This window comes from Anopheles marshallii, chromosome 2 (genome assembly GCF_943734725.1).
Source record: "Anopheles marshallii chromosome 2, idAnoMarsDA_429_01, whole genome shotgun sequence".
Lineage (NCBI taxonomy): Eukaryota > Metazoa > Arthropoda > Insecta > Diptera > Culicidae > Anopheles > Anopheles marshallii.
In genome coordinates this window covers 43456767-43473717 of record NC_071326.1, presented here as the reverse complement: position 1 = coordinate 43473717, position 16951 = coordinate 43456767, and the positions used below count along the sequence as shown (strand labels likewise).

The 16951-nt window shown below is 45.8% G+C and overlaps 1 protein-coding gene and 1 non-coding gene across 2 annotated transcripts; both read right to left on the bottom strand.

The window, feature by feature from the left end:
• Positions 1–4763: 4763 nt before the first annotated feature.
• LOC128708618 (uncharacterized) lies at positions 4764–8060 on the bottom strand. The gene is made up of 2 exons (XM_053803597.1): positions 7756–8060; positions 4764–6099 (listed from the first exon to the last, which is right to left on the bottom strand). Exons 1-2 carry the CDS (start codon positions 8058–8060, stop codon positions 4764–4766), a joined length of 1641 nt encoding a protein of 546 aa, XP_053659572.1.
• Positions 8061–16878: 8818 nt separating this feature from the next.
• Trnar-acg (transfer RNA arginine (anticodon ACG)) lies at positions 16879–16951 on the bottom strand. Its single transcript has one exon. It is a non-coding gene; the product is annotated as a tRNA-Arg (tRNA).

Here is a 16951-nt window from a genome sequence, read left to right as displayed (position 1 = left end):
CTGCATACTTTGCTACTTAGTATTAGTACATTTGTCCTGCCGTTTGGTATATTAATAGTGTTTTTTTATGTTTGCTTCTTTATTAACCGTTCATGCGGTCCGATGCATTGCATTGGTTTTGCGGGTGTTTGGGGCTTATGGAAACAGTTTGCGCACAAAATCGTGCTACTTTTCCCACGCGGACTTTACACCATTTAATGTTGGTGTATGGTGGTCATAGTCCTTTCCTCGTTAAAACTCGCTATCATTCGCTCGTTTCTTTTCCTACTGTCTCTTATTTCTTCCATTAGCTTTGTTTTTTTCTTCGCACATTCCTCTTTCTCTTTCTTTATGTTGTATGTGGTTAAGAGTCACTTTTTTTTTGTTTGTTTCTGCTTGCTTATCGGCTAATATCACAGTTTTTGTTTACTTTCATTTCTTATCTTCCCTCCCCCGTTGTAATATTTTAGTGTTTCTTTTTGTTGTTGTTGTTGCTACTGTTGTTCTGGGTTTTGCTGTTTATGTATCTCTTTTTCTTTGTTTTGTTTCCTTTACAGTACTTGGTTTGACTTGTTTCTTGTTCTCTTCTCTAGCGAAACACTTAACTTCTAGAACCCCGTTTTCTTTATCGCCTGGGGTTTTTAAAGGATTTCTTAACAATTTGTTTTTCTTCCCCCAAATGCCAGAACCTCCGTTACGGCTTTGCGAAGTAATCGTGTAGGAAAGAGAGGCCACTTCTCGATGCGAATGCTTTTTTTGTGTGTGTATGTGTTGTTGTTTGTAGCTGTACGGTATCTTCTGTCTTTCTTTGTAAAGAGAGTATTTGTTCCTGATGTTTCATCTTTGTGTCCGTATGTGCTGTGCTCAGTAGTTTTGACCATTTTGCCTTATCCTTTTCTACTTAATTTTTGTCACTACTACTTGTCTACAAGGTTTTAAATTTGTGTTTTGTTGTTTTTTTAATACAAATATTATTTCTGTGCTTTTGTGGGTATTTTGTTAAGCTTATGTTTTATGCGCGATTGCTTCGATTCACTGCTAAAGTTGCAACTAAACAAACAAACAAAACCAAGCATTCCGGAGCATTCTGCCCGCGAGTGTTAACGAGTGGTGGTACACTATTCTCTAAGTAAGATGCCCGTACCACCGTACCAATTGGTAATACAACTTTTAACATGTTTGTTGTATTTTCGTTAAGTTTTTGTCTTGTTTTTACACGACTTCTCTACGGCAACACTTAAAATTGCTTAGTCGAAAAATTCTTTATCGGCACAAGTGTTTTCGGTTTGTTCTCACATACACCCTAACAAACGCTCACAAACTTTTCCGCTGCGAGTTTGATATTGTAACGCTGTACAATTTGGTTTTGATTAAACTTTGCTTGCGGTTCGTCGCACATTGCGTACTCCAGCTGGTTTTGTAATTGTTTTGGTTTCAGTTTTTTAACTCTCTTGCCCTAAAATGACTGAATGACGAGTCCCATTGACCCTTTTCTTACCCATCCCTTTCCATTAGTTACCGCATGTCTATTAGAACTTCTTTTTTGGCCACAACAATTTTAATCGATGTTTGAAAAAAGAAACAAATGATTCAAATCCGTTCCTTTAAAAAAAAACGATGTTAAAAAACGGGAGAAACATAACATTAAAAAGCACAAAGCGCAACTAAACATTTCAAGAAACATGAAACAATTTCTTATGTTTCGTATATAGAGACAACACACACACTCACACAAATACTAGTTGCTTCACGTGGTGGAGAGGTTAGGCCGTTTTAACAGCTCGTCCCACACCACAAGATAACGATGTAAAAAGAAAAGCGAAAGGGGAAAAACAGAAACCCCAGAAGGGCGACGGAGAAACAACAGTAACCAAAATCAATCGAAACATTCAAAAGCTCTACCCCCATTCGTCGGTTTGTGCGGAGAACGGAGCGGAGAAGAAACGAAGGAAAAACTACTACGGAAAAGAAAAACAACAAAAGCAAAAGGAAAAAAACGAATGAGAAAACTTTCAAACCCAACAGGGACCAACAGTACAGACGGTGGTGGAAACACATCGTACGTAGTAGTGAGGGGGTGAAGGAAGAGAGGGAAGACAAAAAAAAAGGCGAGAAGTGAGGGAAAAATTCGAAACGTTACGAATTGCACACCAAACAACGACAAGACTCCGCGCCAACCACACACTGCGGAGACGCCAAATGCACAAAACGGTACATTATCTTCTCTTCACGCGGTTACGTCTTTCCGCTGTTCTGGAGTAGCTAATGGGAGGGTGGAAATGGTAGACACCGTCAACAAGAGAGAAAGAGAAGTGGCCAGGAAGAGTGGTAGTGTGTAGTTTGGAATTTGTTTTCCGCGGAAAATTTGTTGCTCCCGCTGATAATTTGAGGTGGTAAAAACTTCCTAAACTTGTTGTGATGCAGGGAACACAACAAACGCATTCATGCAACACGTGCAGCTTCTTGCGTGTGCAAAGAGATGCTAAAAAAGGTTGCAAAAAAATCTTGAAAAGAACTAGTAGTAGTACTAGTAGTAGTACAGGCACGTATTGAAAATAGTTGTAGAAAAAGAATGTAACATGAACAATCTTCAATTCAACACCTCTATCAGGCTTGGTGGCCAGACTACAATGCTTGGACCATTTTATTAACACAAACCCACGGTGTTACTATTATTTTAAGGAAATGTCATAAAACGTTGGGAAGGAAACAGCATTATAAACACACAAAAACGTTCTCAAACGTGCAAAAACCAGTGACAGGTAAGTATCATAGTAGGCTTGGACGTTTATCTACTCGTTTTCCCGCTAGATGGAGCCACCACCATCATCAGCTTCATCGAACCGTGCACTAGTCGGAATAGGTGCGTAGTGTCTAAACAGAGTGAAAACTCCCAAAAAGATTTGGAGGGAGGGAGTTAGGTGCTTACACACCAACACGTACAAACACGACAACTTCCCACTGTGCCACCACGCTCGTAAACATCGTAGCGCGCGAAATGATGGGTGCGCGCGATTTAAATCTGGCATTTTTTTTTTGTTGCTTCTCCTCTATTCCTTTTCTTTTCTTTTCTCTTCTTCCTGCCCTGGTCGCTTGGTTCGTTGTGGTGGTGTGGGGCCTGGCTGGTTGTGCCTTTTGCCACTTTCACTTATTTCATGTCTCACTTTGTCTTGCACGGTGCCGAGGGAGGTCTTGATGTGCAGGCTGGTTGGCTCGCTCGCATGACGCACCTGCGACGGAGGCTAGCCACCATCTAGCTGGGTAGCAGGCAACACCGTTGTGTGTTGCGTGATGACCGTTAGACGGTCTCGAAACGAACCACCAAAAAAAAAAGCTCCCCTACCAAAGAGCACCGTCGGGCCGGAGAGTGGGCCATAGTGTCTGTGTCTCGCCACCGTCGAAGCCCGGGAAGCAAAACTTACCGGAAACGAATTCCATTACCTGCACCTTTATGCGCGATTTCCACCGGGGAAGGTTTGAAAGAAAGAAAAAAAAAACGATGCAGATACTACATCTCGCACAAAGTTAACCACTCTCCGAGCGGGTAGATCTAGATAGAATTAGGACCATGCCACGCAACAGCACAGTGTCACAAACCATTTGATTGGCAGGTAATCAAGGATACGAAAGTGATGCAGTTAAGGCTAAAATCTGCCGCACAGCACTTTTCTCCCTTCTTTCCTCAAATTTATTCATTGGGTTTGCTGCTTCAGCTCGAGTGTGTCTATTGTGTTGTGTTGCACTTTGAATATTTGCACAAAGTTCTATTGCGATTTTGTGCGTATTGGACACTGCGCGTTAAATATATATTACACCGTTTCCCGACACTATTGCAACAAGCATCCGCTTGCAAAAAAAATAATAAAGGGCGGCACAATAATTCAGTCAAATCAATCCTGCGCTGCGTGTGACGAAATGCACTTTTCGGCGATCAACAGAGTTTCTACTTCACCATTTGTTTCCCTTTCACCCCTTCGTTTTCCTTGGTTTAGTTTCCCGCCGATGGGGGAGGGACGATAAGGAAAGTGTCCCAATGAGGAGTGGACCTGATAGTTTTGCAAACAATAAGAATAATATTAATAAAACATGAATAATATAATGAATTACGATAAAATTAACCTAAAACCCCATTTTGTTTCCAGAAAACAAATGTCTCCCATAATGCAGCGTTCGGTTTTTGTATGATTTTGGTGGTTTGTTTTGCAATTAAAATAAAATTTTCCCTAACACAAAAACCGAACCGCTTGTATTCGGCTTGAACTAAGCTTGAACTAAATAAAATTGTCTAATGTGACGCACGACGGCTTCGTTCCTTCCTCTAGGCAAATTGATTGGGGTGTCTCCGTGCCGTTGGGAAATGGTCAACCTGTACTTTAACACCTTCTATTATTTGGAACGCACCCAATGAGGACGTATCGCATCCAATAAGCTTATTCGGTGTGTACGTGTGCGTGTGGGTGTGTATGTGTGCGTGCGTTATCATTGCATACCATGCAAAGGGGAAAACGCGAAACAAAAAGTGAAATCAATTTCCCTTCCAATGTGAGGCACTTCTTCCTCATCTACTTCGTCTACGGGAACGTTATGCGCAGTTTTAGGGCAAATAAATTAAGAATTACGTTAACGTTATGGAGGATGGGAAGCGCACACATACACACGCACACACTGCACGACACCGTTACTGCTTGTACTATACACTACTACTATTACTATTACCACCACTTCTGCTACAGCAGCCATTCGCACAGACGCACCGAGCGTGCCGTTGGGTCGGCGGCCTACTTTCAAGTTTCCAGCGACGTAACGACGAGATTGTGGAACACGCTAGCACCACCGTCTGTGCCCATCAGCATGGCCGCCTGGCCGCAGGAATCGACACCACCACCCCCAACCGTACCATTGCAGGAAGCGTTCGTCCCGGTAACGTTGTTGGCCATCACCACCGCACCATTTCCGGCCGCACTGCCCGTAACGCCGCAGCCCATCGCCGTACCGGTTGCGTTACCGGTGGCGGCAGCGGCGGCCGCTGCTGCTGCCGCTGCCGCAGCCGCTGCACCGGCCGCGGACGTGGCTGCTACGACGGCCGCAGCCGCCATTGCACCACCATTGCTAACGCCGAGCCGTAACGCATCCATGATCACCTCGAACTCCTTCTGATGGTGATGGTGCACCTGATAGTCGAACCCGGCCAGATCCGGCAGTGGATGGAACGGGTGCAGGAAGGGATGCGAGAAGGAATGCAACTGCTGCTGCTGGCTTTGCTGATGATCCAGCAGATCACCGATCTTTGGTCGCTTGGATGAGATGATACATTCACCGTCGTGGGGTCCATCGTCCCCATTGACCGACCGCTCAACGCCACTACCGTTCTCCGTCGCCGGCGGACAATCGTCTATTCCCGTGAGGAGACGGCCGGCACTGGGGAAGTAGATCTGTGACAGCGCTTCCCGCACCAACCGATCACTGTCGTCGTCGTCAATCGAAGCAAACTTGCGCTTGCGTGACACCATCGCCTGTTCGAGCTGTTCCGCACCCTGCGTTATCTCCGGATCGACCAGCGGCATTGCCGCGTCCAGCGCGCACAATTCCCGATCGAGCGACTCCAGATCCGTCTCGACGGAGGACGACTTTCTTTGGCTCACCGGTCGGTCTGCGTCTGACGGGATGGTAGTGGTGGTGGTAGAGTCCGACAGGGTGGAGGTGTTGCTGGCGATGCAGTTGGAAGTAGTGGTGGTTCCGTGGCATACGTCCGCACCGGTGCTGTTATTCGCTGGCTGATGTGCGTTGGCCGCTTGGTGCAGATGGTGGTGGGACTGAGACAACCGCTGGTGCAGCGCCTGCAGGTGCTGGTGGTGGTTGAGGTGGTTGTGGTGGTGTTGCGAGGATAGATTATGATTATGCTGCAGCTGACAGTTGTTGTTCATATTTTCATTGTTGTGCACAAACTCGCCGAGCTCGTCGCTGCAACTGCTGCTGCCGTGATGGTGCAGGTGATGGTGGTGATGGTGGTGAAGGTGATGGTGATGATTGTTGTTGTTGGCATTGGTAATATTGTTGTTAATGCAATCCTCCGACGACACATCGTCCTTGTCGAGCTGCTTCCGGGAACTATCGTTAGATCTGCACGAAAAAAAAAGGAAGAAACGCAAAACGAAGCAATACGTAAATTAATTTGTTAATAACAAAAAATCACCATTGCGGCATAACAAACAACACTCCCCAACGCGTAGTATCACTAGTCAGTAAACAGCAACAACAGATAATCGATTGATTTGCCGTACTCCGTCGTCGTTTCCCAGAATAGAACGTACGAGCCTCGATCGATTTCTGCGAAACCAGTGTGACGTTTTACGCTAATGTCACTCGTGACGTCACATGAATGACAGACGCCTACTACGAAAATGTACGAAAACGGCAAGCAACGAGATTCACAGACTGGCAATCAATGCTCCGGTGTGCGTACACACAGAGCATTAATTGAATAAGAGAAGCGTGAATCTACGTGTGCGTTGATGTGTTTGGTGGGGGCGTGTTGGTATGGGTTATTCACCAACTGTTGTTTCTGTTGTGCGATAGTGATGCTTATCTATGGTAAGCTTATATTAGTACAACAACTGTAACACTACTACCATTTACTTCTGGTGGTATTGGCGGTTTAGCCATCTGGTGGGCATGACTTTCGGTCCGGTTTTTGCCTCTTTCCGAACGTCTAACGTCAAGATAACGTCACCGTTCGCTATACGTCACTAACCGCTACTTAGCATCTGTTTTGCATGTGTATTGGAAGGTACGGTTCGATATGGAAATTATCGCATCTTTCGCGTGCTTCTTTACTTGCGAGAGCAGGAAAAACTGTCTAAAATTAGCCATCTAGTGAATTTTAGCTACCTTCCTTGCAAAACCCATACATGCTCCACTACCATTCCCACCCCCTTTCTCTCGTCTCTTCCATCCAGCATATCAAACGGTGGCCCCAGAAGCTGATGCCCCATCCACACCCATACCCCCGAGAGACCTGGCGGTCTCTGCAACTTGTCGTATTGTTATTTTCGGTTTTTGCTATTTTTAGTGCCCTGCCAGATCATCTTCCCTCATCAGAACGAGTGAGAGAGCAGAGCGCGTTGAGCGGCACATAATACGGAAGAAATCAATCGAATTATAGTTCAGTGATGAAACAATAGCCGCAACATCAAACACCCGCGTGTTTGTGAATGTTAAAAGTCACCGCCGCGTGCACACGCTTCACTTCGCTTGATCCTCCGCATCACACACATGTTTTGTGTGAGGAGGAGCATAAAACCTTTCCGCTCCGCAGCGGATCTTCAACACCGTTTCCGACCTCCTTCTAGCTCCATCGAACCTTACTGTTGCGGTGGTAATAAACAATATATCGTTTTTTTTTTTTGTTTCCACTTCTAATGGACCTCACGGCACCGACATCCAGAGCACAAATGTTCGTTCTCTTCGAGGCATTCCGTTTCCTCTCGCGTAGGATTATTCACTCGCAGGCACGGTGAGATAAAAAACCCGTTATGCATCTCATCCACAGGCCATCTCGCTTCACATCTCGCTCTCGGTTCAACTTGTCGTCGGCACAACTTTACACTCATCGCACGACGCGCGTGCAAGTACTTTCCCCCCACTCTTCCGCACACTTGTTTCACTTCCCAATCACGCTCTCCCCCCGGTGTGGTACGCACGCAATCGATCCACTGGACAATTAAACGTCACACTTACGTTTCAGTAGTAGCAAGCGGGGATGGTAACGATACTTACTTGGCGAGATTGGAGAGCATCAGGAGCTTGTGCTGCTTTTCACGCCGTATGTCATCGGTGAGGCGCGAGTACGTGTTGTTGATGCACACCGATCGGCGCAGGTTGCGCTCCGAGTCCTTGATGCGTTCCAGCTTGTGCACGCACAGCTGCAGGATCCGTTTGCGCACCTCACGCTGCTTCAGCTGTGGCGAGATCATCGGCACCTTCGGGCGATTGCGGCGGATCGGTGGCGAGGAATGGGGCGGCCCAAACATGTCCGAATCGTCCTCGGCCACGGTGGACGTACTGTTGGTTGGCAGGGTCATGGCAATGATGGCGATATTGGGCTGCGGCTGTGAAAGCTCTCCCACACACACACGCACACACTCACAGATCACCCGATACGAAAGCTCTTTTTGCGAAGGTAGATCGCACACCACGAGCTTTGTTCACTAATCGCCTGCTGCCGATTTATAATTGCTCAGGGTTTTTCAGCTTTAGGTGCAAGTTGGCTGCACCGATTAAACGCGGACGAAGTGTCAACTATGTGCTATTGAAGGTGGACGCAGTATATTCCTTTCTTTCCACACTCTAACTAAACACTTTCTCATATACTCGCGCCTACTATTTACGCGTTTTCCGTTTCTAGTTCACGCTCTAAATTCATTCACTTTTCAATTTCTATAACGCACACACATACCCGTTACTACCAGAGTGACGGCGTTACGCGGTGTTACAGCCCGTTGCGTTTTTGGAGGCTGGTGGTAATTCTTTCTTTCCTATTGGCACAACAACACAATGCGTGGGATGGGGGGAGGGGAGGCAAGTTGCACTTTTTAGGAACACTTTGGCCAACGTACTAGACGTACACGCACACAGAATCACGCGATGGACAGACGGGTTGGACCAAATGGACGGGGTTTGGTGTGTTTCGAAACCCGTTTGTCTTACTCGATCAATGCCGCCGTCGACCTTGCCCCGTTAGGTAGGCCGTTAGGAAGGAGTAGTTTAACGAGTCACTCCGCACACAACACAGACGGCGCGTGCACTCGTTCACAAAACCCCTCCCGCAACACTTCCAGCGGTGGAATGGTCTAAGGGCACCCCGAGCTCCAAGGGCCAAACTCCAAGTAGCAAACGCACCGAACAATTTTCTCACGAGGAAAAACCACACTACACGGCCTCCTTTGACGTTCGCGAGAGATGATGCGCTTCTCCGATGTGATTATCGCACGGCGTGTGTATCCGTTGATGTTCGAACGCGCTTACGAATCGCATCCAAACGGGAGAACCGACACCGTTGCACGTGTGCACGATATTAGGAAGCAACAACACAGGGGAAAAAAAACGAAAGTATTTCCCCAAAACGGGAGAGAGAGCAACAACAAAGTGGTAAATTGACACGCGACTTCCGATTGCAGAGTACCACTTTCTGTTTTTATTCTCACTGTTATTGCACTGTGCTGTAGTTGATTTGATACTGCGATCAAATGTACTCCTTTTTTGTTTTCACATTAACTTCCCTTCGTCTTGGCTTCACATTTCACCAACGACTTCCTTTCCGGGTTGGCAAGTTGTAACATAAATAATTTTGCGTTAAATATATTCCTCAATTCCAGCCGAGCACGTATCGTTTTGTTTTTATTTTTTTAATTTATGTTTATATTCTCACAAAACGAAGGATAATAGTTGATCAACACGAATGTGTCCCTTCCTGAGGTTTATCACACACATCCACTGGCTTTTCTTATAAAGGGGCCTAGTATCAAACGCGCACGTTTACATGCCCGCCGTGTTGCTGCACGCTCGAACGCCGGAACGAAAATGATTCGAGTGTCCCCGAGCGACCGGGAACGCACCCGTCGAACGAACAGCACGCAGGCAGCCCGTGCTCGGTTGTGTGGCGAACCCAACGAGCGCACACGGCCGTCTCACGGCGCGCTCCAGCCGCGCGCCAGAGAGAAACGACGACAATGCACGGCGGCCGTGAGACGGTGAGTGACCCGATCCGTGTTCCGTCATTCTACACCGTTTACAGTGTAGCCGTGTAAAAACACACAACCCGGAGCACTCACGGCACTGTACACGCTATGAGTAGTTGTGTGCGATTGTGTACGTACACGCGCGTATGAACGCTACGGGCGAAGAAGCGTATTTTCGGAATCAGCTGTGCCGGAGTGCTCTAAAACGGTTCCCCACCACTAGGGATGGGTATATTCGGGGCGGAGGACAGGGGATGTTTGTTGCCGCAGAGGTGGGGTAAGTACGCACCACGAGAGACGGTCGATTCTTTTGTTTCTTTATTATGTAAAAAAAAAACCCCGATATCGTCCGTCTCTCACCTTTTCTCGTTCACACCACAGCGTCTCGAACGAGCAGCTCACGCAGTGTGAGCTCACGGTGAATCACTCTCATCGGCGACAATAATCACGATACGGGCGCACGATTGGTGGAATTGTGTTTTTCATCCCTCTTTTGTTGTTCGAAAATTAGGCTCTTTAAGATAGGACGATCGTTTGCCCTTTTTCAATACTGCTTCAATAACGCTCCAAGGAACTCGCACACACTAGGCTAGCGTATGGGTTCAATTTCCTTCCCTCATCCAATGCTCGATTAACAAAGCGAACAGACTGAAGGAGGAAATATTCAAAAACAAAAAAAAAACTGCAAAGACAATCTCCCCCAACCCCCCAAAACACCCGCACTCGTCAAGCTCCGCAAGGTAAAAATCGCACGCAGTCAGTACACGGAGAGTGCATTGGCAAACCGATTTCTACACGAGATCGCTAAAGCAACAGCAGGCAAACAACAGCAATATTTAAAACTCAAGGAAAACGCTACCTAAACCCACCGCGAACGAACCGCAATTCGAAGGTCTGTTCGATTGGCTCGAACCGGTGAAGATGATGTGCACGGTGTGTGAAACACGTACGAGAAGATAAATTCATGACGAGCTCACTCTTCCCGCCGGAGACGGGGAAGAGACCCAGAGAGTTACTCACTGAGTGAGGATTTTTTTTTTGTTTTGCTGTATTGCACTCGTACACGGAAATTAAGCTGCGTACGCACCTTGTTTGTTGGGTTGTAGTTACGGTTGACGAAAGAAGCAACAGCAAGAGCGGGGGAAATAGAGAGTGAAGTGTGGAGCGGGGATTTATTATAAACTGCACGCATCACATTTCTCCACACACACACACACGCAAAGGAGAATCGCATGCCCGTTGGGGACTAGCCAGTGCGAAGAAATAGCAAGGCCTACTTCACCCGACGGGAAAACCACCACGTTTGTGACACTTGTTTTGACAGCTTCATAGCTCCCACACACCCGCTTGTTGTCGTTTGCTGTTCGCGTGCGTGCGCGTGCACGAGCACGACAAATGCAATGCGAATTTCCACCACAGGCACACAAACGGACCGTCCTGCCTGTGGGTGTACTAAGCGGTGTTTATTTGTATTCGGTTGAAATTCATTACACACGTTGTATATTCGATCTGGTTCTCGGTTCTACACTTATTCCCGGCACCGATACGCCGCGTTGCCGTGTTTGTTGGGCTTCTGTTGAACAAAGTTCACTCATTATTCCTATGCATCGCCGTTGCCTTCTGCAAAACCGTGTGAGCCGCAGGGCACTGGAGGGTGAAACAGCTGGTCGATCAGGTCGAAAACGCAGCACCCGAAAAGCGAACGGAGAAATAACGACACGTAAAAGCACAAGGAAAACCAGCAAACAAATCACAAACTCAAGGACCCGCGGGTGCGATGCGAAGGAGGAGGAAGGGTCAGGGTAAGCGCGCCCGTTCGCACTACTACATCACCTACCCTGTTTGCCCAATGCTTCATTTTACGGGCGGAATTCTTTCATGTAGGGTCTCTCTCTCTCTCATTCTTCAAATCACTCACAAACGATTAGTGAGTAAGAAGGGGACCGTTTTTTTTTTTTCTATTGCTCCTCGTTTGAACCCGTTTTATCACGCACCAAGCACGTCCGAGATGTGCATGTGTATGATAGTGCGTGCTACCGCGGGAGCATATGTTAATTATTTGTTATCACCACACACTCGGACAACAGTTGGCAGTTGGCGTTAAAGACGAGTCGGCTTTAAGTGAGACGAATGCGACTCATTAGCAGCACCTCTACTGTCTGTTGCCATTCTCACCGCTTTATGGTGCGTCAGGGCACGACAGTGATGTTCTTCTGCTTCCGAAACGTTTCGTTTATGTAAAATTAATACAAAAACACAAAATGACATTTTCTTGGTTATTTCATTCCTCCTTAATTAGTCAAATAACAATACGGCACACACTTAACGAACATTAACACCGAAAGGGTAAACAGCTTCCTTTGGGGCCAAGTCAAGGAAAACGACAAGCAAAAGGAACGCGATCACTGTGTGTATTTCCTTTTTCTTTATTACAGAACACGTCGCTGTGTTCTTGGCCAGCAATCAAATGGACGAAAATCGGATACGGGGCTACCCCCGAAGAATACGTATCGATGGCAACCAGGATATACTTCTTCGGTCGCTTTCCTTTTCCTGCTCCCAACCTAAACCAAACGTGACGGTGTGAAAGAGAAAATGTAGCACAACACGAAGAAGAAGCTTCGCAAATTATATGACAGCGGTGAGTACCCGAGTCGCGATGAAAAAGCTGCTCACCTCCGAACCCGTCTCTCACTCATGCTCACTCCGCGCTAAGCAGGCGTTGATTCGTGGTGGGCGCTCAGTGTCTGTTGGGGAATTTGTTTTTGCTGTGATTCTTGGGCCATTTTTGCTACTACGGAATCGAACGTACACCGCCATACGCAGGGATTAAATCGTCTCCCAATCGGAGGAAATTGGTGCACATCTTTTCCCGATACGGTATCGGTGTTCAAAAACATTCCACCGCCATCGTAAGGATCACTTCGGTTTCGATCCGGAAATGGAGGATTCTTTAGGATATGCATTATTTCTCAGCGCCTTTCGTTCCGCTTTGCTTCCATCAACACGCAACACAAATCGATGTGCACCAACATATGTGTAAGACCCCTTTCACGGTGGCAACTGAGACACACACCGTAAGCGGCGTAGTATGCGGCGAGAGTGTGGAGATACACAAAACATAAAAAAAACACACACCCCAAAAAATCCTCGCGTGTGGTAACAGGCACGTACATCGTACGCGGCGCGTATCCAACACACTTTGACTCTTTTTGGCGGCGTTGCGTTCGATACCTGGGCACTGGTGGTGCTACTATATGATGTCAGTAAAGTTCGCATGGAATAGAACCGGAGCGTAGCATAGGGTACTGGGAAGTGGGGGACATTTATGATAGGAATGTCGTGTTTTTTAAACATACACAACATATTTACATACGGTAGCGAAAAAAGGAGTCTTTTTAAAGGGTCTCCTTTAATATTTGAATGCTGGCGTGTGGAGTATATTGAAGTAATTTTAAGCCGATGTGGTTTCTATAACTTTAACTAAGTAACTGCAACACTATTCACATTAAAAGTCACCATTCGTTCACGTTACGAACTGTTCTTTAAATCATGTTGTGGCATAATAATCTCGTCTACAAGTAATTAGAAACAACACATGAACAATGTAAATTTTCCTTAAGCCATTAATCTGCTTAACTTGTTCACTTTTCAGATTGATACAATACTTTGAAGGAAACAATGACTCCATCTTACACAACTAGCCTTTTTCCAACGAAACTTCCACATACGAACAATATTTATGCATCGTTTTTTTCTCATCACCATGGGATGCAATACGATACGATTCCAAATTCATTTGACACACGGTTGCATTTTCCTACGGGTCCTTGCACATAAGGGCTCATTGTTGTACCTTCGTACGTAATGAAAAGATGAAAAGGGAATTATTGCCCAACATTTCGCACTGTTTCCGTTTGTGGCGAATAGCAGAACATTGCACGCAAAAGCGTATTAGCCCGGCCCCGAGTTTAACCAAAACGATCCTGTTCAACTCGCGTGACTCAACCAAACAACCATATCGTTCGTCAACCAGGGGTGGTTTTCGTAAATACCAGCCCCGTCTGATTGACCCGGGTTGTACGGGTACGACATTCGGAAGGAGCGCAAACGGACGGCAGAATACGCGGCGTGATTCATCGATCGACGACGACGACGAGAACGATCATGCATAGTGTGATGTTTTCCCCTCGGACGAACGTTCTTTCCCTTTTTGCTGAACGTCGTGTGACTAATGTATGACGACGGCAGGGATGAAGAAGATGCGCACGTCACGCTCACTACTCACCGCTCACGGACACGCGTCCCTGTACGGCGGTTTCTCACAAGCCCATCTCATCGATCTCACGGTCAGTCTGTTTGCCTGAGTTTAAAGTGTTTTTTTCTTCCCAGGTAGCGCACAAGACGAGTGTGTCAACAAGACAAACGCGAGCGCCACACGCCATCATAAGTGGATTAATCGCAGTTCTAGGGTTTTGCTCACTCTGGTCATGTTCCAACAAGCGGGTCTACTATATTTATCGCAACAAATCAATTGCTCTTTTATTATAAACTTTCATAAATCAGTTACGTAAAACTAATAACTGTAACGCACCATTTCCTATTTCCCTTTTCTTCCATGGTTGGGAATGTCCTTCATGGATTGACTTTATCCGTGGAAGTCCGCTACCGTCATCGGTGGTCGCTCATTACAACCTGCAATAGCGAGGACGACCTTACAGGGTTTTACACTTTAGTTTTGACTGGCAGCACACATTTTTTGACGCGCCGCACTCAATTTCTTGTCGCCGGCACATATTTTTGATTACAAGCACCGAATTTTTGAACGGGAGCATTTAATTTTATCAGCCCGATTCTTAAAAGCTTTTAGGCCGCATGTTTATAACCCCCTTGTGAAAGATTGGTTTGAGTTTGAAGCACTTGTTTATATGCAAAATTGTTTGTTTTTTTTGGTTACTTGATAATTTTTTGGGCAAAATATATTTAATAAATTATGAGAAAATTTATAAAACATATATTGGGTTACGTATTTGAAGTATTATGCCCAAATCCCTCAAATTGTATGTATGCAACAGATTTGTTTAAATGTGCAGTGGTGGATCCTTGGAGGATAAATAATAATGGAGGATCAAGGATAAAATATACAGTACCTCTTTTGAATGCGTAGCTTCATGTGTTGCAAAAATGTAACACGTTTTGATACCTGTGTGATACCTGTAAACAAGATCGTGGTTGAACAGATTCTCTAAGTTTCGAACGAACAATTACGTACCTGTCTAATTACACACAACACTATTGTTAGTAGCAGCAGTATTATGTGCGAATATATTCAGTTTTGCGAAATTTTTACACCGTTGTCCGTGAATAACTCTCGAGAAGATTACAAATCTGCCGCGATTCTGTCGGTTAGCACAATTTGGCAGCTAGGTTGAACCAATCCCATTGACATAGGTTTATCTCCAAGGATCCACCACTGCACATTTAAACAAATCTGTTGCATACATACAATTTGAGGGATTTGGGCATAATACTTCAAATACGTAACCCAATATATGTTTTATAAATTTTCTCATAATTTATTAAATATATTTTGCCCAAAAAAATATCAAGTAACCAAAAAAACAAACAATTTTGCATATAAACAAGTGCTTCAAACTCAAACCAATCTTTCACAAGGGGGTTATAAACATGCGGCCTAAAAGCTTTCAAGAATCGGGCTGATAAAATTAAATGCTCCCGTTCAAAAATTCGGTGCTTGTAATCAAAATTATGCGCCGGCGACAAGAAATTGAGTGCGGCGCGTCAAAAAATGTGTGCTGCCAGTCAAAACTAAAGTGTAAAACCCTGTATCAGCCGACTTCCACCTTCAATGCCGTCACTCTTTCTCTCCCTGTATGAATCCACTGGCGTGACAAAGGACCATTCGGAAAATGCTAGAAAAACCAGCACCAGAAAGAGCAACTTTCGTGAAAGTGGGCAGAAGAACAAAACAACTCCGCAGATTCATTTCCGGACCCATTGCACTACAAATTCCATCGCTTCCTTTCACTATATCCTCGGAACGGTTAAAGGTACAGGACAGCTCACCACCACATATTCGCTGCCGGGTTGTGTGCGCGTCAGGAAAAACGGGTCAACAGAGAGAAAATGATACGTTTCGGACCACAATCATATATACATGTTGAAAGTGAACCGAAACTGGATTGAGCATTAGATCAACCGATCAACCGATCCAAAAGCACAGGCCAAAATGTGCGTCAACACGCGAGAATCGCTTGGCAAACAAGGGGGTAAACCCCGCATAACGTCACCATTTAAACATCAACCCAACAAAGCAACCATTGAGTGTCCGTGTTGCCCGTATGGCGGAGTAAGCAACAACAAAAATATACACACACATAAAAACAACAAACAACTCACAGTAATGTCCCGAAAGAACTACCCCTGCAGTAGAGGGTTTCTATGTATGTATACGTGTACGATGGCGTCGATGGTTAAATGCAGCAACAAATGGTTCGCGAGGCGGCATTCGCATATGTAGATCAATGTCAAATAATATGAAGCTTTTTCAGGTTATGTGGCGCGACCAGTGACGATGATGCATATGAAAGATTACTGTGGGTGGCGGGGATGTTTGGTTGGGGTTGGTGGTGGTGGTGGTTACGGTTTGACGTAAGCGTATACAGAGCCGATCCCCATGCAGAGTTGAATTTCTGCGCTTCTATCACTAATCTTATTTCCTTCTCCTTCATTGCTAACTTTGATCGTCGCTCTCATTCTCTCCCTCTCTTTCTCGCCACACTTGAGGTGGCAGCAATCTTACTACGATACGATGAAGAAGGGATAGTTTACAAGACTTAACAGCAGATGCAAAAAACACACCAACCCTACATGCATGTTACTGCTAGGAGCGTTAAACAATGAGGCAGGAAGGGGTCTCGACACTTACCTACCGTTATTGTTGTTGTTGATCCGCCGAGTGCGAAGGTGAGGTAGACACAATTGAATAAGGTCGTTGGCGTTATTCTGCTACCCGTCATTACTGTATAATAGTGCGGTACCGACTCACTGACTCCTGTTTCCGAACGAGATCATCCAAGAGTGGGCCAAATGAGATCAGAAAAAGTAAAAATGCAACCCCCTTCATCGGTGTGTGCTCGAACGATCCTGCCAGGAGTCGAACCTGGAATCTTCTGATCCGTAGTCAGACGCGTTATCCATTGCGCCACAGGACC